This window comes from Empidonax traillii, unplaced genomic scaffold (assembly GCF_003031625.1).
Source record: "Empidonax traillii isolate 1590-97213 ecotype Southwest subspecies unplaced genomic scaffold, ASM303162v1 scaffold400:size839614, whole genome shotgun sequence".
In the NCBI taxonomy this organism is placed as follows: Eukaryota; Metazoa; Chordata; class Aves; order Passeriformes; family Tyrannidae; genus Empidonax; species Empidonax traillii.
Genome location: NW_020955593.1, coordinates 617,664 through 638,594, shown reverse-complemented (window position 1 = coordinate 638,594; position 20,931 = coordinate 617,664). Strand labels below are relative to the sequence as shown.

The 20,931-nt window shown below is 41.7% G+C and overlaps 2 protein-coding genes across 3 annotated transcripts; one reads left to right on the top strand and one right to left on the bottom strand.

Moving 5' to 3' along the window:
• The first annotated feature begins 649 nt into the window (after positions 1–649).
• On the top strand, positions 650–15,106 carry LOC114062340 (claudin-15-like). 2 transcript variants are annotated; one of them, XM_027893640.1, is made up of 6 exons: positions 650–818; positions 1,178–1,448; positions 10,066–10,230; positions 10,380–10,461; positions 13,006–13,116; positions 14,353–15,106. In XM_027893640.1, the coding sequence occupies exons 2-6, from the start codon at positions 1,229–1,231 to the stop codon at positions 14,450–14,452; spliced, it is 678 nt and encodes a 225-aa protein (XP_027749441.1). In that variant the 5' UTR covers positions 650–818; positions 1,178–1,228; the 3' UTR covers positions 14,453–15,106. The 2 variants fall into 2 exon arrangements, with proteins under 2 accessions (XP_027749441.1, XP_027749442.1); XM_027893641.1 differs by lacking the exons at positions 650–818; positions 1,178–1,448 and adding an exon at positions 5,643–5,966.
• A 1,445-nt stretch (positions 15,107–16,551) lies between these two features.
• DUSP28 (dual specificity phosphatase 28) lies at positions 16,552–18,181 on the bottom strand. Its single transcript, XM_027893643.1, has 2 exons — positions 17,630–18,181; positions 16,552–16,719 (listed from the first exon to the last, which is right to left on the bottom strand). The coding sequence occupies exons 1-2, from the start codon at positions 18,140–18,142 to the stop codon at positions 16,585–16,587; spliced, it is 648 nt and encodes a 215-aa protein (XP_027749444.1). The 5' UTR covers positions 18,143–18,181; the 3' UTR covers positions 16,552–16,584.
• Between the last annotated feature and the right edge of the window lie 2,750 nt (positions 18,182–20,931).

Below are 20,931 nucleotides of genomic sequence, written 5' to 3'. Positions count from 1 at the left end.
GGACAGTTGCAAAGCATATTTGCTATCAGTTGTGCCATCACCTCACACCTATAAACATGACAGTCCATGACAGCTGGTATGATCATGTCCTGAAGGGTTGGGTGTCCGTAGTACAGGTTGAAAGAAAATGGATGTGGTGTCAGAATAAAGTATTACCTGGATAGTCCTATGGGGTTTGTGTGGTAGCAGCAGGATCAGGAAGGGGTGAGTGTGAGTGGCATCTTGGGGCAGAGGAAGACAAAGAGAGGAGGAAGAACAGCAGCAAAGTGGTTGCAGAGGTGTCCCAGGTAGCCAGACCTCCTTTGGCTGGGTGGTCTGTCCTGTCTGGGGTCATGGCTGCAACCAGAAACAATTTCATTTGTTAATGTGAGCCACTGGAACGCTGGCTGTCTGCACATTTCTTCATGCTGTGGGCTGCAACCTAAAACAAATGCATAAAGAATTTCAAGTGAGACAACCACTGTGAAAGTTGTAGTAATGTATTTCTGTAGTGCTTTGTGGTCTGATGGTGTGTGGCACTGGCAAAGCAAATTATATGCCAGTGGGTGCCAGGTTAATCTGAGCATCTTTGGTACTAACTTACGTGATTTTGTTGTATTTTTCCCTTTTGCTGACACTTTGCTGTAGCCAAAGGCCATGCCAGAGCTTTGTGCAAGTCGGGCAGAGCTTTGGCCCCAGGTCCTTGATTTTTGAAATGGGAGCAAAGGTCCAAAAGAGTATGAAGCTTTCACTTTGTTGATCAAATTGGTCCTCACAAAGTGCTGACACCAGTGCCTCACAGGAAGGTAGATGAAACGGGTTAGAAGCTGACCATAAACGTGAGTATCAAAATTTATATTGCTTTAAATTTGTATTGGTAGGTGTTGTAATTGGGAGATGCGTAATTGCAGCTGATTGTCCTAATTTTAAAAGAATTTTGAGTTAGCAAACAAATAAAGAAGGGATGAAACATTGCAAATTTAAAGTAGAGAATTCCTCAGTCAGATCCTCTGGTTTTGGTACTTTTTTGTGGTAAACACGCGCAGTAATAAAAGTTTTCCTAAAAAAATACTCAATGTCGTAGAATATTTAAGTATTCCAATTATTTAATGAGATTAGATTCCAGTTCTACAGTTCCCCGGTCAGGCTTATGTAAAGGTAGCTCCATTTACTCTGTGTGTATAAACTGTTTCAACAGGTTTCTAATATCAGGAAGGAGGTTTCTTTGAAGACAATTCCTGCCGGAAGAATGGCATCATCCTCCCTACAGATCTGTGCATTGCTGCTGGCTTTATCAGGATTCACCACTTTACTTGTTACTACCATGTCCAACAGATGGAAGGTTTTGGATGCTGCAACAGAGCTGGTCACTGCAGACTGGGTTTCTGAGGGTCTTTGGATGGACTGTGCAGCAACTGCTCTTGGATCAGTAGAGTGCAAGAAATTTCTGTACATGTTGAGTTCAGACAGTAAGTGTGCATGGCACGCGTGTATAAAATCCAGGGATGCGGTTTTACTCTTTCTTTCTGGACAGCACGTTAGCACAGTGGGGTGGCACGCAGTGCCATTGTCACAGAGGGTCTGGTGTGGACAAATCCTGTAGCGGTTGCAGACAGGTTAAAGGGCCCCCGTGAAACCTGTATTGTTCAGCCTGCGATTCAGCTCCGTCACTGCTGTGGCTTTGATGCCATTCTGTTGTGTTGACACAGAGATATCAGTGAAATACAACAAATCTAAGATTTTTTTTTTAAATTGTTTGAGAAGAAATAGTGTTCTTTCACTCAGCCTAATGCTTAAATACAAGCAGATCATAGTTCAGTGAGCACTGGTGCTTGTTTGTGCTTTGGTGTGAGACAGATGATAGATAATCCAGAACTTGTTGGATGCTCATTGGGTACTGTGCTAAACCTGTGTATTTGTTCTGGAATTTCTCAGAGGCCGGCTTAGATTAAAGTACATCCGTGCCACTGGTGCTTTTGTGTTTTCTATGGTAGACCCTGCTAGCAGGGTAGTTTGTCTGCAATTAGAAAGAAAAGAAGTGTCTCTGTAGGAACTGAAAACTATTTGTTTGAATTGTTCTAAATTCTGAAGACATCTTTCTGTAAACACCTTTTTTATGGTAAAGGACTGTGAGGAATTAACATTGAAGATCTTTCCTCAAAAGAGTGAGTGTAGAAATGCTAACACTGCAGCCTTAGAAAACTGGTATTTTGTTAAGTTTTCCATTTGAAACAGAACTTTCTGTTAATTCCTTTACAACTTTCAGTTTTGTGCAGTCATTTTATGAGTGATGTTAATGGAATCATTTCTTCAAATCTTCCCTGCTTTATGGGTCGCTGATTACTGTCATTGCTGTTTGTCTGGACTCTTTCCAGCTGATTTATTCTTGATGCGCAGTGACCAAAACTTCAAAATACCAGGTCTCACAGACTCTGAACCTTGTTATTTTGACACAGACTATGAACCTTGTTTTTCTTGACACAGACATGGACTGTCCCGGAGTCAGAGCTGCCTGAGACAGACCTCCAAAGCGTGAGAGTTTAACTCTCAAGAGTGAACTCTCAGCACATTCATGGTTCTTCCACAGGACTCTGGCTTTGATAGCCTTTTGCCTTCTTATCAATGGTGCCAATGTAAGAATAAGTATCAGCATCCTGTAATGGGGCCAGAATCTGTAGCCTCAAAAGAAGACTAATCATATGCTTCTAAAGATTTTAAAAACACTACTCATTGCATCAAAGGCAATGTCAGTTTTTCATACCATCTTGGTATCCATTCTGCTCCTCTCTAGGGCTTCCTCTATGTAGATAGCAGGATGCTTAAGTTTCATCTAGAAACCTAAGTATTATTTATGGAAATTAGAGTTATGAGATGGGACCAACAGTCCTTCAGTTCTTGTAGCAAGATGGCGTGGATGCTTATGATGGTGTGGCAGCTCTGCCTTGACTTGTGTAACAGAGAGAAGCAGATGTTACAGCCCTGTTATGGAGACAAGCAGAGTCAATGTAGGAATGCAGGACAGCCTCCTTTATTTTTTTTTTTTTTAATGAAGTTTCACTACACCTAGCATGGAAAGAAAATATTCCCTGGGAAGAGAAGAGTTCCTGGTGAACTGCAGCAGTCACCTCCTGGGGATTCTCTTCCCTCCCTTCCCATGGCCTCCATATTTGGAAGACTGGACCCTTGGCTGGCAGGGCTCAGTTTATCATCTTCAACTGTTCAAAGAACTGCATGTCCCCTAAAATCAGCACAGGTTCCTCATGCCAGGGCACATCATGTGGTGCTTGCAGAGTAATTGTCATCTGTTGCAAGGCTGTTTCTCTGCTTGCAGTGCTCAGTCAGCATTCCTGGATCTTGAAAGTGAGGTGCAGCTCATGTTGATCGAACACTCAGGTTGTTCATATTCTCAGTATTATATCCCCAGTTGTATTGGGTGATCTGATTTTAAAAACTACTATTTCTGCCTGTAAACTCTCTCTCAACCGTATTACACAAAAATGTGCTCTGTTGTGACAACACCAGAGGGATTAGGAGCAATTTCTCTCCTCAGTCATGTGTTGCTATGATCATATATGGTCGTGTCTTGGTATGTCTATGTAAGCATTTTACTTGGGAATGCACTTTTGTAATGAATTTTCCATTTACTGCACCTGATCTGCACTGTGGTCTTGGAACATGCAAATTGGTTTCCTTGTGGATGAAGCAAAGCAGGGGAATGTGCTTCAGGAGTGCACTTCCAGAATTCCAGCCATTGACTGCATTCAGCTCATCTGACCAGGTCAGAGCAAGCCCAAAGGGAAGCTCCCAAGCTGTGGAAGGTGTGGACGTGAAGCTGTCAGCACCAACTCTTGTTTGCTGCTGATCCAGAGCCTCCTGCAGAGCAGCCCTGGCTGTTCTGCCCATCACTCACCAAATCACAGTTTATGAAATTTAACAAAGAATAGCCCTATGTTCCTTAACATATTGAAAAGTTACTTCCTGAAGGGAATGATTAAAATTCCTGGTGCCATACAGGAAAAACTCCTGCATTATAATCTGCAGTATAATCTTTTTTGTTTATGTATGTGCTCTATGACTGCCTATTGAAAAAGATTCTTAATTAGGAAGAGATTTTTTTAAAAAGTTATATTCTTCAATTTTTTATCATTGGCAGCAGTATAATATCTGGTGACACTTGATTCAAGGTCCTAACTAATCTCATCTTTGAAAGTGCTGTCAGCAGAAGTTATTGCTGAGGTCACCAGCATAGTCACCAGTATATGGATAAATTAATTTGAAACTCGTTGAAGAGCTTTTAATGGGATGAAAATACTCCAGGGTACTGGTACAGTGTGTGCATTTTACCATGCCATCATTTTTCAAATTGCAGTGACTTAGCAGAAGGAGAGAATTCTGTACCAGTCACCCAAGAAAACCAATTCTTACCACACGCTGTCTGGTTTCCTTGAAAGATTGCAAGTTCAGAGCTGCACAAGATCACAGGATCTGTGCTGCCAGATATGATCTTGTGTAAATCAATGGCAATGATTCTCTTGGCTGCTCAGGGAGCAAAAAAGTCACAGTGGCACTGTAATATCCTTTTGTAGCTGAACCTACCAACCTGCAACATCAGTTCAAAGTGGCCAGGAATTTTGAAAAAACCCCAAATACCTGTTATGGGCAAATTGTGACTCTCTCAAAGGCTAATCCTTCTGGTAGTGCTTATGTAAATACTGTGAATCTGTTACTATGTTGCATCAGAGCAGAATTATTTTATGAAGAAACTCTGACTCCATTTCCTGGAGATAAGAGCAGGTTATCACTGCAAGGGATGGTTAACCCCGTTTGGATACCTGAGAGTATTAACATTAGTGGTGATGTGAATTGATTCTGTCTAGCCGAGAGCAGTAGCAACTAAACCAAGTTTAACATCTTCTTTGCCTAGCATAGCTTTTCTTTCAATACTAAGATATCCTAGCAAGCAGATGCAATTGGCTGATATATATTATTTTTCTTATGGCTGTTTTTCTTTATCATTTTATTCCTTTTGAGTTAGGTCTGTCACACTGGCTCCTTCATTTCCTTATATTTAATTTCTGTGACACATACATTATCACAATGTAACGCACTGTACAATTGTACAGTGTAAATGGCACTATTTTTAAGACTGAATGTGTTTAACTGTAGATCAATAGACAGTAAAATATTAATGGAAATCACTTATCCACAAACTTAACCTTCCTGAAGGAAGCTGGCAGTACAGTTGTTATGGATTACTTATGACCATAACTCAAAAATGTGTTAAATTTCCTAGAAACAGAATAAAACTCATGTTCTCAAGCTTTTCTATATTTGAGTCCTCAAGAAAATAACACAGTGAAGTTTTTTGAGATCAATAATAAAATTACAAACTACTTCAATCTAGTGTAAAATCCAGTTGACTTTGGAGAAGAGACAGAAATAAAATATTTGCCCCACTCTCGCTAGGAATTTTGTAGATATACTGACTGGACTTTCTAGGCTGAGAAAAACAAGAGGCTCATTTTTCACTTCCTATTAGAAAAAGAATTAATATTGTCATTTTTTTTTTTACACGCTAATATCTTTATTATGAACTGCTCCCACTTCTTATTGTCATGCCCAGTAAGCCTTATCTCTGGGGTTGAGCAAAGAGCAAAGGTAGACTCATTTTGGAGTGAAACGCAGAGATAAAACAGCAAGGAGGCTTCTGAAAGGCTTCACTTGATTGTGATCTAATTATAAGGATACTGAACTGTTACTACTCACAAGCATGACTGCTGCGTTGGAAATTGTTGGTCTTCTTTTGTGCCTGGGTGGGCTGGCAGTTATTGGAGCTACTTTGCCGAATAATTACTGGAAAGTCTCCAGTATACATGGCTCTGTGATCACAACGTCCACGCTGTATGAAAACCTGTGGAAGAGCTGTGCAGAGGACAGCACCGGAGTGTCCAACTGCAGGGATTTTGACACTCTGCTTAAACTGCCTGGTACGTGACTTTGCGCTGCCTTGGTCGTATTGCTTAGAAGTTTTATTGGCAAAAAGGAGTCAGGCTCTCGTTTTGGTGATCTGGTAGTGCTCGAAAATAACTGGCCAAGAAGGACTTTGTGGGTTGAAGTAATAAAAATCTCTCTTAAGCAGCAGAATGTGTCAAGCGTGTTAGGGGAGGCTATAAAATATGGCAAATGAAGTCGGTTGATCAAGCGTTTATTTTAATAGGCATTTTAAGTATGGTGTAATCTCTTCTCTAGCATCTTGTGGGAGGAATTAGTAGGAGACTTTTTTTAACTGTTTATTTATTTTGAATGATTGTATAGGCCTTCTTTTGCAATACTTCATAGCTAATGTACTGTAGCTGGAGTTTTTTCATACAGCTGAGAAGTGGTAGTGGTTTTTGTGTATTGAGACTGAAAATTGCAGATAACCCAAGAAATACAGTAAGTATATGTTATACGTATTATAACGTTATAAGTTATACAAGGAATATGTGTTATAAATTAATATACCTGTCAGGGCCTGTTAACTAATGTGTATTTGAAAGTGCTTCTAAATATCAGGAAATCTGTTGGTTCCTGTCCTCTGTATCAGTCTTCAGCAGAATTGTGGACTGTCCTCAAATGTCCCACTAAGGCAATATTCTGTGGATCTTTATAGGTAGTGAAGCTACTTTTTATTAATCTTGAATAATTCAGTATGTAGGTACTTATCCAGAATAAAAGTGCCTTCTTCTAGTTGAATATACCCTGGGAGGTGGTTAAACTAAATATATAGGAGGATACTCCTAATCTGAAGAATGTGTACTATAGGATTAGTGGGAATAAGGTATTAAATTCACTTTCTCTCTCAGTCTGAAATAAAGGGATGTTGTTGACCAGCTCTGACACTAGCATAGCAATTCTCTCAAGCTGTCTGCGTGCAGTATTTAGGCAATAATCTGTTGTTTTCATCTTTCAGTCTTATCTAACAACTGCTTTTAGAGTACATGTGTGTATTAGGAGGAATATAACCCTTTTTGAACTTCTTAGAGTCAGTAATAGCAGGGTCATGTCCATGGGACATTATCCTCTGCAGAGCATTTATGTCAGTGTGCACTGGCGGTGCTGGGTGAACAGCTGGGCTCGAGGATCCCAGAGGTCTTTGCCAGCCTTGATGATCCTGGGATTTTATTTGGTTCTTGTAAAAAACACTTCAAGGGCTGGTTTTTAACTTACTGCCACTGACTCCAGGCAGCATCTTGTCACTGATGTATTTGCACTCTGAGAGGGTATGCAGATGTGGGCAATGGGGCTGCAGGGCAGCATCATGGAGCTGCCCAGGAAAAAGTGGGTTTCAAAGAAACTGGTGGGGGTCAGAAAAGAGCATTACGATGTGCTAAAGTAAAAGAGAGCAAAAGGTAAGCAACAGGAGTGCTCCTGAAGAACTGCAGATAACGACATGGAGTCAGCAGGAAGGAAAAAATAAATGGGGCCAGACAGAAAGTAAATGACTGGGCCAGGCCCTGAAGTGAATCTGATCTGTTGCAAAGGGATCGGTTCTGTGGTTGAGAAGACAGCAGTGTATTTGAGGGGTATATTGTATATTGAAGAGAAAAACAACTTGCAAAACTGTACAGAAAAAACATTTTTAGAAAGGAGACCTGGAAAAAAAAAAAAGTTAGAAGACACTGAATTTTGATAAAAGTGGAAAGGACAGCTGGGCAAAGCAGGAAAGAGGAAGAAAATGGGCTTGGTAACAATGAGGGCTGAGCACACAGCCCTCATTGTTACTGTTTGCTAGTAACATGTACTGTTACTAGCAGTAAGAAACATCTAAGAAATATCTATAGTACTGGCAGATGTGAGCCAAGGCAGACTAAAAATTATCATTATCAGTTTAGGCGTGGTTCAAATTGCTATTTAGAAACTTAGCTGAAACTGTTGCAAAGATGTCAGGGACTGGTGGGAGGGGAAGAGAAAAAAACAAAAGTGTCTTTGTTACCTCTCATCAAAAGGATCATAAAGATTTTCTATGGAGGTTTCCTTGTTGGCAGCTGAACTATGTGGAGTACCTCTGGTTTTTGGTCTGTATATGGAAAAAATCAGACAGATTTAATATTTTTGAGTTCAGTAAGCCATTAGTCTAAATCACAAACATTTGAAGGGAGGATCTTTTTAAATGCAATATTGTACAAGATTGAAACCATGACTGGCTACTCTGTATAGCTAGCACTATCTACCTAGTCACAACTAAGCCAAACATTTGATAGATCTGTTTGCCAAATGCTTTTTATACTCTTTCCTTTCTTTCTTTCTTTCTTCATTTTCATATTCCATAATTGTTTCTTCCCATGACAGGTTTTGGGCATAATCTCTTACAATTAATATTGACTAATAAAATGATCTGACTTTGTACCTTGTTGAATAAGCAAGCCAATTTTAAAAATAAACACAACAACAAACTGAGCTTTCTGAACTGTGAAGTAAGGTCACCAGTTAGGCCTGTTGAGGTTATTGTGTTGCGGTACAATGGTATGAAATTTCTATTGTTAAAATAATACAGCCATTGGCTTGCAATCAGTTAGCCTGAGGATATGCTGGTGTGTCCTGGAAAGATGGGAAGTCCCATCTAACACTGCAGGACCTGAAATGTAAGTTGTTGGACCCTGCTGTGGGTGATTCCTGATGTCTTGATGTAAGACCCCAAACTAGAAAGCAGCATTGTTGAGTGCTTGTCCTACCTTCTGCAGGCAAAAACCTTGAAGCATCAATGGTACTTTGAGAGGTCTTTTCCCTTCTTTTCCTCTCTGTCTTTTTTCCATAAAAATTTTAAAATTAGTGCTTAAAAAGGCATTAATTTCTCAAGTGATTTTATTCTTTAATATCCTTTAATTTATCTCATGAGTGCTTATTACTATCTTTAATTACTCTCAATCTTGCAGGACCAACACTCTTAAGCCACATTAGGCAATACAGCCCACTGAGTCAGGGTGTGAATATCACTTTGCCTCCTGTTTCTCTGTCTGATTTTTGTTGCCTGGAGAGTTATGGGCTCACTCTGCTACAGAACTGGCCAGCAGGTTACCATGAGGAGGTGATCAGGGAACATGAGCTTGAATGCTGGCATCAACAAAGCAAGTGTCCAGTTGCAGTCCAGTTCTGACCCTTCTGATGTGTGGTTAGAAGTTTAGAGTCATAGAACCTTTTAGGTTGAAAAAGAACTTTAAGATAATCAAGTCCAACAAAGTTAGCAGTTGTTACCTGCCAGATTGGCATCTTTATCTCGCAACAAAGGTGCCAAAATGCCATTTGACCCGGAACCTGCTGAGTGTGCCGTGCCATTTTAGAGGAGCCCAAAGTCTCTGATCTTTCTTCTTAGGCTGATTAATAATCTTGTCCAGGTTTTTGTGCAATTGATACTTGAATGTGAAGACCGTGACCTTAAGCGATACGGAATTGTCAGCATACCAAATTCCCTAACGTGCCCACAGGGGCTGTAAGATCTCCACGGGAGTGTGTCTTAGGGAGGAGAGGAGTGCTACAGCTCTTGGACCCACTTGCCTCCTGTTTGTTACACCAACTCACAGTTTGAAGTGCACTGCTAACTCGAGCACATTCTCTCCTATCTCTCCCTGGAAGCAGCAAAGCTGGTACATTTTTCCAGTTCCTCTGTAATGCCCGAGCCCCACACACCTGGGCTAGCACGTGGATTTCAGACGTGTCCTGTGCGCTCAGCTGTGCAGGTGTAAGGAACCACCAGGGCTTGTGAGCAGGAGATGACCATATAAGCCACTATGCATTTTCACAGGACTTCAAGATTTAAGGTGTGAGGGGCTTGCTATAATTTTTCAGGATTTACTAAAGGCCAAGAGGATTTACTGAGCTTATAAAGTGTAAGTGCTGTTCTGCTCTGAAATCTGATTGACTTGAAGGCTGAACGTGCTCAGGTTTGGAGGCTTCTCTGAACCATATGACAGAGTTGGACAAGATTCACTCATTTTATTTCTGCACCTATTAATTTTGTCAATCCTTCTAATCACTTTAACTTTTTCAGCACAAGATTAATGTAGTTTTTGTATAGATCCTGATTTGTTTTCTCTTTTTCTGTCTTAGCTCATATTCAGGCATGCCGTGCCTTGATGATTACTTCCATCCTTTTGGGATTCCTAGCTACAGTAATCTCACTGCTTGGTTTGAAGTGCACAAACATTGGGTTGAGCGATGAAGATGGAAAAATGAAGTTTGCTGTCACGGGAGGATTTCTTTTCATTTTAGGAGGTAATATCGAGGCTGGAATGAGAATGCTATCAGTACTTTGTGTTGTTTTCACAGCCAGACTAAATGAAATTAACTTGTTCTTAGTTTAAAGCTGTTACAACCATTAAAGGAATCACTCACCTATGTGCTTTTTAAACTTTTTCTGGTAGGTCTCTGCTCCATGGTGGCTGTTTCTTGGTATGCTGCAATGGTTACTGCTCAGTTTTTTGACCCACTGTACGCTGGAACCAAGTAAGTTAATGGATCTGTTGTACCAAACTCCATCATGTGTTAGAAACCCAGCTGTTCCAGAGTTTCAGAACCTGGATGGATACCATTATCCAACCTTACAGGAGGAAAAAAATTGTCTTCAGGGAATCTTTTCACCTCAGATATGTTGATGGGGAGGGAGGAGAGTTCTTTTCTGGATGAGTTAGTGAACAGGTGAGGAATATCAACCCCACATCTGTGCAGGTTTTGTACTGTGCTTACATTCTCTTGTGAGACTCAATTAAGTGCATATCTCAATGTTATGAAGAAAATAAGGTAAAATCTTAATTTTCTTCAGCATTTGGACCAAAAGAGGTACAAAATTCTAGCTGTGGCTAGAATAAATTGCCTCACATATACAAGCAAGGGAAAATTGTCCAGAAAGCAGCTTGAGCTGTGTACTAGTGACCTGCAGGGAAAAGTGCTGCTTGTCTGTGTATTAACATCTCAACATTTGTTGCCTTATGAATAAAATGAGGCAAAATTTGGGGGACTATCAGCTAGTACAGTTGCACACAAACAAGTTTCAAGGTATAAAAGCCTTTACTCTTGTTTGATATAGAAGCAATGGTTGTCAAAACCAAATGGCAGCTTATGGCACTTTATCAAGGTGCCCTATTTAGCAATGAGGAACAAGAGTAGAGGTCACCAGGCCTCTCCTTCAGAGAAGGAGAAAAGGAGAGGGAAAAATACTGTCTGTGGAACATGAGACCACTATAATTTGTCAGTACCTCTACCTACTATATAATTCATAGACCAGTAAACTATAAATCTCTAGTTGCTAGGATCATATTTGAAGTGTTTTGTAATCTTCCACCCGGGAATTGGTTCAGAGAAGTCAGAGGTGAAGTGCTTTGTGATGAATCAAAGTACTTTAGGCAATTGCTCCAGTTGTTTGTCAGTTTTCCCTATGTTTTCAATGAAGCACTTACAAAGAAATTGCACTAGTGCACTTACTTGTTGTTTTATATCCCCTTCGTAGAACTATATGAAGGGTAATAAATACATTAAGGAACTGAAAAAAAATGTTGATAAGGAATTTCAGTTAGTGGGATAGTTAGTGAGTTTTATAGTTATCTGCTATAGCTTTGGGCCTTCAACATCAATGGCTGTTAATCAGTTACCAGGTTGTTTGCATTCAGTAGCTGAAGAAATCTCTTTTTTTAATATCCAAACGTCATGTTTGAGCTATTGATTCTCTGAGCAGTTCTTGGTGAATTAACTTTGGTCATTGGTAAAGCCGGACATGGACTCTGAGACACAGTTAAATTCAACTGCAGGCCACTATTGATCTTCACTCTTAAGAGACTGGCAAATCTGGTTTTTCAGATTGCAACTCTTTTTTCTGACTTCAGCAAATTAGTGAAGTTAACCTCTGCTAATTCTTAGAGGAGTTTCTCAAAGAGCTGTGAAGGCAACCTAACTTCTCCTGCACATCCCTCCTATCTACTTTCCTTGGGGATGGCATCTACAGCATTCCTGTCTGTAGGTGACTGGTGAGCAGAGATGATTTCAGACACTGGGCAGCTCTCCTTGACTGTTCCTTAGTATTCCTTCAGCAGCTTGCAATGCTGTTTTTTTGAGATAATGACTGTGTTTGGAAAGCACCTAAACTAGTGGAGACCTTTCGGCTCCAACGTGTGATGAGAGCACAAAAAGCAGGGAACATGGGAACCTCTGAAACCCTCCTGTTAGCAATGAATTCTGGAGTCAGAAGCTTCAATACTTTTAAATGATGATTTTGTGTTTGCAAGTGGAAAGAAAACACAAATCTCTGGTTCCAGTGTACTTCCAACACAACTCATAACACTTATTTTGCCCTCATATCAGGTACCTCAGACTACAGAGGTACAGGTGTATTGTGCATGAAGTCTTCAAATACAAAACTTGTTTTCATCTTTTTGTGAAACTCCTGCCAGACTTTGTCAGACTCAATTGTATCTAGCCTTTGTGACAAATTCATTATCAAATAATTTCTTGGACTGGACTGGGGGATTTCCTGAAAGATAGAGTTTTGCACAGTAACATGGGGAACTATTCTCTTTCACCCTGGGACACTCATACATGGATTTCAGCCATACAACCACAGAGGGTGCTGAATATTCTTTAGGATACCTAAGTTTGAAAACTAGCCCTATGCAAACAGCTACTTGTAGGTCACCTAGCATCATGCCCATAGAAAACTGATGTGTTGTGGATGGCACAGAAGGTATGTTATTATTATTTATTATCAGCAATTTGTTAAATAGACACAATTCTTTTTGCTGGTTATTTTAACGTTGCTTAGCACTTTCTGTACCATCACTAGTTTAGCAGACCACTTAAATATACAAGTAAGAGTTTTACTGAGCAGACACAAAGCCAGATCTGTTCTCTGTTATCTGCTGACATACCTTTCAGTTGGCTGATTTGTATGCCGCCTAGAATTTGATTGTTTGCGTGATTTGTGAACCTTTTGGCTCAGTCTAAAATAATGTCTTTGTGATCCTGTTATAAACTGTTTCCATGAAATCTTTCATGTTTCAGGTATGAACTAGGAGAAGCTCTGTACTTAGGCTGGACTGGTTCTCTTCTTTATATTCTTGGTGGGATCTTACTGACCTGCTCGTGCAAAGGGAAGGAAAAACAGAATTACAGGTAATCTTGGGTTTGTCAGTCAAAACAGTAGCTGTCAATTACATACCCCTTTCTATCTGTGCACTTTTCTCCCTCTCTCACCCTCTGGTATAAATATGTAGCCTTCTAAAGTACTATGGGCTGTCACATGTGATGGCAGGGGATGCTACACCAAACACTTGTACAGTGTACTTATTGATAATTCACCATCAGTGGTCCCTGTAACTTGTGTTTGGTGATTCTGGGTATACTGCTTCTGTTTCTATGTGGTGAAAATGTGCAGTGAAAGAGTGAACTGTCCATTGGCAAAAGTATTTCAAAGAATATAGTGTATTATAATCCAGCTTCTCAACAATACCCACTGTGATTAAAATATTCAAACACCATTTAATTTGCAGAAAGTGTAATGGCATTTCCTTCCCGAAGCACATCATTAGAAACATGATTTTTTTTTCTTGTTCTTTATGGAAATGTCTTGCTGCACATCAAATCAGAAAAGCTGAGACTTCTGGCCTCAATATGTTGAGACTTCTGGCAGAAATAGCCGAGGTTCATGTGTACCCAGAAGAACTCAAATGACTTGGAGGTTGTGCTGGCTAAGCTTGAGAGGTTGATTATGTGGAAGGAGGAAGTGTGTTCACTGCTGATGCATATAATCTTAGGAAGATTATGTCAAAACACATAGTGAGAGTTCCTCTGATACTCCGTTGCCTAATCTGAAACCATTCCAGTTTTATGGTAATATTTCATCAGCCACATTGGACTTTAGATCTTGCTCACCGTATTTTAATACAAAGTACCGAATGTCCTGAAATGTCCTGAAAATCAGGTAAAACCATCGTATGAATTAGAAGTTCAACGTGACAAATGACAGCTGAAGGGATTGGCTGAAGATACTTGTTTTTCTTTCTCGTCATCCTGATTCCTGTATTAAAACCTGGAGCTTGCACAGGGACGTTGAAGGGCTAGGTTCTGTTCTGCTTTAAGGCCTTGACTGAAATGCCTTGAGGAAGAGCAGAGGTGAATTAGGAATCCAGAGTGTGGCTTTGGGTATGTGAGAGAAATGGCTGTGCTGCCTGGCAGGGAGCCCTTGTCTTTCCCCTTAGCTACCAGACTGATGAGAACAACAGACACACCTTTGTGAAGAGTGTGCTATCAGTGGGTTTGATAAAGACCTAAATGACTTCCTAAGTATCTAAGCTGTGAACATGAGTCTAATACTTATTATTTGTATCTTTTTTTTCCCTTGCGTTACAGAACCGACAAATACACATATTCAGCAGGCCGGGCAGCTCCTCAACCACACATGTACTCCAGGAACACTGAGACCATCATAAGCAACAAGGAGTATGTCTAAACTTACAAGTTGCATCACCAGTAACGTTAACAGGTTATGAACTCAAATAAAGAAGTGAACGACTTCCAGGGTTCCGGTTCCAAGTTGCATCTTATCCCTTAATTCGGAGCAGTACAGGAGGAGGCATGCTTTCCAATGTAAATAGGAATGGTTTTCAGATGTAAATAGCTTTTTACAGAAGATGTGATGTGAAATCCTGCTGCAAGAAGCTTTTCTGCATGCTGAGAAGGCTGGTAAAATTTAACCAGAGCTCAGTATGTGCTGACACTTGAGAGCAACGGTTTCCATTTCAGCTGACTCAAACATGTGGAACTGATAGCTGTGTCTGACTGCGAGTTCATGTGCCTCACAGTTAAAAAAGTATTGTGTTTTCATTAATGTTTAGCTTCCTACTTTTGTTTAGCAGCTTTAGCTTTTGACAGGAAATAAACTTTATTCCATGGATTGACTGGAACAGATTTTTTGATGAGTGGTATCCTGGCAATTAATAAGGATCTGATGTATTACTGCAATTGTTATTATGTATGATAGTCAAGGTTTATAAAAGTTACAATAAATTCTCTAGCAACCACTCACCTTCAAATCTGCAGATGTGCAACAAATTTCATGGTTGTAATGCAGATACCAAGGATAAATGATATGGAATGAACCAAACACAGCTGGGAGTGGAGAAAGCATCTGGTGTGAAAATGCCTTGCGGTAACTAAGAAAACAATAGCCTGAATTTTTAATTTTTATTTCTCTGTTTTCAGCTTTTAAAATAATCCTATTTTAACTTTGAGCAATCTTTAACTTTGGGAACTTCTACTGCATCTGAATTGTCTAATTCACGTAGTTCCCCAGAGGCTTTATTCTCTGTCATTGTTCCATCATTAGAATTTCTGCCTTAAACTGCTTCACTGCTGGGAGCATATGTTTGCCTTGTGTGAGCACTCAGACAGATGGTGATGAGCTAATTTTATTTTATATTTAAGCTTTAAGCAACATGAAATGGAATTTCACCCTGCAGGTTCATGGGTTTCATAACTTGTCCCTTTTAAATTACAGATGTATTCATCCAGTTTGACAAAATAGCTTGGTGTTTCTCTCTAGTTCTAATGTCTTACTCTAAACATATAGTAGTCTGATTTAGAAGTTTCATGCAGTTTTCTTGATGTCCCAATAGATAATTTCAGAGAGCAACCTGCAAGCAGTCTTAGCAGAAATGATTTAGCCATGTTGCTTGGATGCAGGTACAGCTGACTTGTAAACAGGCACATTAAGGCATGTGCTGGGCACTGGCAGATCTTGTAAGACTTAGTAAGGAAAGCTAAGAAGAGTGAGGATTACTTCTAAATTGTCAGTGTCATCTTCTTCCCTCCACTATCAACTGTTGTTTTTTAAATCATTCCTTTGGTGTTTTAGAGAACAATTTCAAAAGCTGAAAAGGCACTTACATGTTGGGAGCTGAACTCCTTACCATCATCTGTACATTCTGTCCTCTGGATTTTTAGGTAATTTTAGGAAGGTGCTTCAGTCTGGTTGAACGTAAGGAAAATGGCAGGGACTAAGCATCAGCCAGTGTTGGTTTCCCACCAAAAGTTGTGTCAGCTCATGAACACTGACTATGAATTAATATCCAGTAGGTGAGACAGGAATTTAGAACTTCCTTGGTCTGGCATCAGGTCTTCGAGTGGCATCACTGGGAAATTTCATTAAAAAACGAGAGTAAAAGTGCTATGTGGTAACTCCTTCACTCGTATTCCGTGTCGTTCAGGGAGAAATAAGTGCTGAAGATTCCATGCCTTCCTCTGCTTTGTTTACAGTCCTTCCAACCATTTTCTGTTTCTGTTGTTTCTCGCTGCTTATCCACGCTGTTTCTATGGACCTTCAACAAAAATGAGCTGAATGAATTTAATGAACCATCAACTCAGTTATGGCAGTAAGGCATTTTATGTAGAGGTCATTTAGGAAGGTTTTTTTTGTGGTTTTTTTTTTTTTTTTTTTTTTTTTTTTTTTTTTTTTTTTTTTTTTTTTTTTTTTTTTTTTTTTTTTTTTTTTTTTTTTTTTTTTTTTTTTTTTTTTTTTTTTTTTTTTTTTTTTTTTTAATTTTTTTTTAAATCTGTAGAAACTTCACTCTGTTTAAAGCATCTTCACACATCGCTAGTTTTCAGTCCTTTGCTCGGTGGACCTGGCTGATTCAGTCTCTGCAAATCTTCTTCATATCTCTGCAGCTGAGACCAAAATCCTGCGTTGGGTTCTGCTACAGGTCTGGCAGTCTTCACAGCCTAGGGAACAGGAGAGAGCGGTAGAAGCAAGGTGTCCTACATTTGTGAGTGTCCTGCATTTGTGAGTGTCCTGTAAATGGATTTTTTTCCTTAGACCTTTGAGAAGATTCACTTTGGTTTTGATTTGACCACAGAATAACGAGCAGCTATTTTGGTGAGCTGAGCTCACTCTATGCTTGCTATGACCTGGCATGTGGTCCCTGTTACAGAAGGGATTCATGGGCAAGAAGTGAGAAGGAGCTGTTGAATTTGCTGGAAATGTGAATGTCTCTCACAAAGTGTGGTGACACTGCTCATCATTAAGATAGCGTGAAACTAGTCACTATCTGCACACAGTCTAAATTGAGCAAAATAGTTATCTAAAGACTTCAGTGATACACCTGCCAAATGGGTGAAGACTAAAAGCCCACAGAGCCCAAGTAGTTTGTATTGGATGGGCTTCCTAGGAAAGCTGAGATGTTGCTGCTCATTAGCTCGTCCCTGGCCATTCAGCAGGCCTAACAGGATGTCTCTCTGCTGTGTGGAGCTGTCACACAGGTGAAGGAGCAAATCCTGCAAAACAATTCCTGCACCCACTCATTTGTCTCTGTCTTTAATGTCACTTACTGTGACTGTGCAACTGACAGAGAAAAATGTTCACTAAACCACCAGCTTTGCATGTTTGCTACTGGTGCTCAAAGCCTATTTGCATTTGTAATTATTTTGTCCCAGAAACCTCACACTGGAAGGTCATTTGTCCAAGCTGGGGATGAAAAAACTTGTAGAGGGGACATTTATTTAAAATGTTGAATATCTGTATACCTGGTAATGGGCAGGTGAGAGCCCAAAATAACTCATCATTACTCATAACAAGCCTTGCATTTCCTCCCCAAAAGAAGTCTAAATATAAATCTGGGCATAGGCACGTTACCTCAAACGCGTCCTTGAGCGGGAGCTGTCGGTGCCTCATCAGATAAGCCGTGCAAATGGCAGCCGAGCGGCTGCGGCCGTTCTTGCAGTACACCAGGCACTTCCCCCCGCCCCGCAGGGCCTCCTCGATGGCGGCGCCGCACGGCTCGAAGTACCGGTACAGGTCCTCGGCCGGGTCGTCGAACACGGGCACGCGAATGCCGCGCACCCGCGGGAGGCCGGGGAACGGCTGCTGCCTGGTGACATTGATGCAGAAGGTCACCCCCTCCCGCGACAGCAGCTCCTCGTCGCAGGCTGCCCTGGCCGTGCCGAGGAACAGGGAGGCCGTGACCTTGCAGAGCTGGAGCATCGGCAGCCAGGGGGCCCCGGCCCCTCCGCGCCGGGGGTCGGGGTGCGGGGGCTCCTCGGCGGCAGCGCGGCTGTGCCGCCCGCAGCCGGCGGGCTGGGCTGTATTTATCCCTTCTGTACAGGCTGGGGCGTAGAGGCTCCAGGCAGGTCCTAGTGCCGGCTGCATCCCGAGAGCTGCGTTTGCAAAGCTAAAGCGCTTTCAGAGCCCACAGCTCACTTGTGAATCACTAGTTGGATTTTACAGTCCCTACTCCTACAGCAGCTGCTTACGCACTGTGTTCTGCACGGGAAGGCTGCTCCAGTCAGTGCTGTTGGTGCACTGATGCAATATCGATGTGAACTCCTCCAGAGCATCTTGAGGCCCCTCACATACAACAATAGCCCAGAAAATGATTTACTGCCTAGATAACATAGCACTAATTTCTCTGGACTTCTGTAGAATTGGTGTGGTGCCTGAGCAGCAGTACCTTACACTGGAGTGTGCTGACATGGGTTAGAGCTGTGCAGGACGGGTGGGGATGGGGACGAGGGCCTGGCCAGGTGAATGCCACATCAGCCAGTGCCACAGGGCTGGTCACTGGTACCATCCACTTTCTGTACGATTAAACGTGTGGCTGAGCTGCTTCACCCTTCTGCTTTCTGGCAAAACAGGAGCATGAGACCAATATTGGTTGCTGGCACAAAAATGAACCTGCACTGTCAGAGCAGCAGAGCACGGACTAATAGGACAAATCTGGTGACTTACTGGTTTTTGAGTTCCTGCATTGGTGTGCAGATCTTCCCGGGGTGCCCCCATCCCAGGGCAGCATTTCTGTCACATAAGCACCATGTCACTGTGGCTGCACCTGTGCTTCCTCACTCAGATGTTTACTTGCTACCTGCCTGCAGTTGACTTAAGAATGGTCGTTCATGCCAGAAAGGTTGTCCCTTTCCCTCAGCCCACCCTCTATCACGTCTCTGGGCAGAGGAGGAAATAGAGACAGGGCACTTACCCTTACATGGAGAGCAATTCATAAGGTAAATGCAAATGCCACCTCCTGGCAGTGAAGACAGTTGCCAGCTCTGCAAGATGATGGTCAAGCTGCAGGGTAAAAGCCTCATCCCCTGACTAGGAAAGGTCTGATGCCTCAGTCTAGATTTTGCTGAGGGATTTCTGGTCTTCGTGCCACTGCCATTTGGGGTACGGTGCAAACAGCCCCAGTTACACTGGCTGTGTCTCATCCTTTTCCATGCACCTGTAAAGTGCCTGCCCTCACCGTCCTGGTGAGCTCCCTGTAGGTACCAAGCTGTTGTTAGAGCCCCTGAAGCCTTCCCTTCCCAGGGAAGCAGGGCTGTGTGGCTGCAGGGACGTGGGAGCTGAGGTGGCATCACACCCTACATCTCCCACAAGCTCTTAGTGAATTTGCAAACGCAGCGTTCAGTGGCATCACAAACTGCAGGAATGTTTTCAGACAACTTTAATACACGCACAGCTGTAAGTGGATATTATTTAAGATCATCATTAGACACAGAGGAGGCAAAGGAGGCAACTGGTGTGCAAACAACTGCTCCAAGAAGAAAACCTACATTTCTGCACTTGTCTGTATTTATATGAATGTGTGCATGTGGTGCAAATAGCTGTAACTGCAGGACAGGAACCTAAAGAAATGCCTACTCACTCAAGGGTGTCACTCAGTTTATTAAATTTAGGTGGTATTTGCTTCCAGGCAGAAAGATACAGTTCTAATAATTTCCAGTTATCAAGTCTTTCTTAAGACACTTCACGAGCAGCTTCCAATGTGTTACCTCGACAGCTGTATTCACCCACTTCTGGAAAGGACAGAGCTGAAGCACAAACCTTTCTGCTGCACCAGTTCAGCATCAAGCACATGCTCGAGATCAAACATTCACAACACTGCCTCTCTTGCTGTGGGCCCTGCCAGCAGCTGCACTGGTGTAAGGCCATGGCTGTAATTACCACAACACTTTGTAACGATCAATATCATGGGCATTTCTGATTCCTTATGCTGTTATACCATGTCATTCTGCGCTTCTACATGAGAAAGAGAACACTTAGCATCCTTGCTTTGATGACTCAAGCCAGGCTCACCTTCTTTCCACAAACACACATCCATATATCCAACCCAGCAGCTGCTCCTTGGAAGATACAGAGTTGGATCCAGGCAAACCCCTACTGCCAACACTGGCATCAGCCCATTAGAAACTTGTGGCTGAAACACCATTTCATTCCTTGGGACTCCTGACCTGCCCTTTGTCTGTGCCTTAACAAGGAAAACAAGAAAGAAAATGCCAAACTCAGATTAAATGGAGAAGAAATAACTGCCCTGTTACCTAGGTTTGTCTCCAGCCTTTTTATTTATACAAGGATTCAAAGAACATATTTCAACTTTAGATAAACAGTGCAAGAGAGTTACAAGTACCTTGGTAACAGAAAGAAATAGATAATTGTCCAGCTATGCTGATAAGTGAAATAATTCTTACTCTGCAGGTAGAAATGCATTTGTTTAAAGCAAAGATGGACCTCAGATATTCTGCTATACCTTAGCCCCTACCAAGCCCACCAGAAAACAACAGGCAGCTTGTCATTTGTAAATGAGAAGTAGCTGTGCTCTCAAAGCCTTTTGAGACCCTCGCCCTTGGTTAAAACATACATGTTATGGCACAAAGAGCAGGCTGAAAGACAGAGACACTTGGAAATCCACTATTTCTGGTTCTCCCCTTCCCAGGGACGTTGTTTTTGTTAATATTTTTTTCCTAGAGCGCTACCCCTGTCAAGCATGAGGCCTTTTCATACCAGAACACCACAAATCACTATCTCGATAACGTCGAAGCTGATGTTTCTCCCCGAACAGACCAGTTCCCCAGGGCTCCTCTCATCTAGCCAACCCAAGCACCCACCAGCCAGGGGCTGGGGAGCTGTCTCACAGCATTTTCAAGCAGGTGGTAGACCAAGAA

Excerpts from the sequence above, each read along its gene's own strand:
- DUSP28 (XM_027893643.1), bottom strand. The coding sequence starts at position 18,142 with ATGCAGCCGGCACTAGGACCTGCCTGGAGCCTCTACGCCCCAGCCTGT. Across the intron at positions 16,720-17,629 it reads CGCTCAAGGACGCGTTTGAG|GCTGTGAAGACTGCCAGACC; the intron begins GTAACGTGCCTA and ends CCTGTTCCCTAG.
- LOC114062340 (XM_027893640.1), top strand. The coding sequence starts at position 1,229 with ATGGCATCATCCTCCCTACAGATCTGTGCATTGCTGCTGGCTTTATCA. Across the intron at positions 1,449-10,065 it reads GTACATGTTGAGTTCAGACA|CTCATATTCAGGCATGCCGT; the intron begins GTAAGTGTGCAT and ends TTTCTGTCTTAG. Across the intron at positions 10,231-10,379 it reads ATTTCTTTTCATTTTAGGAG|GTCTCTGCTCCATGGTGGCT; the intron begins GTAATATCGAGG and ends TTTTTCTGGTAG.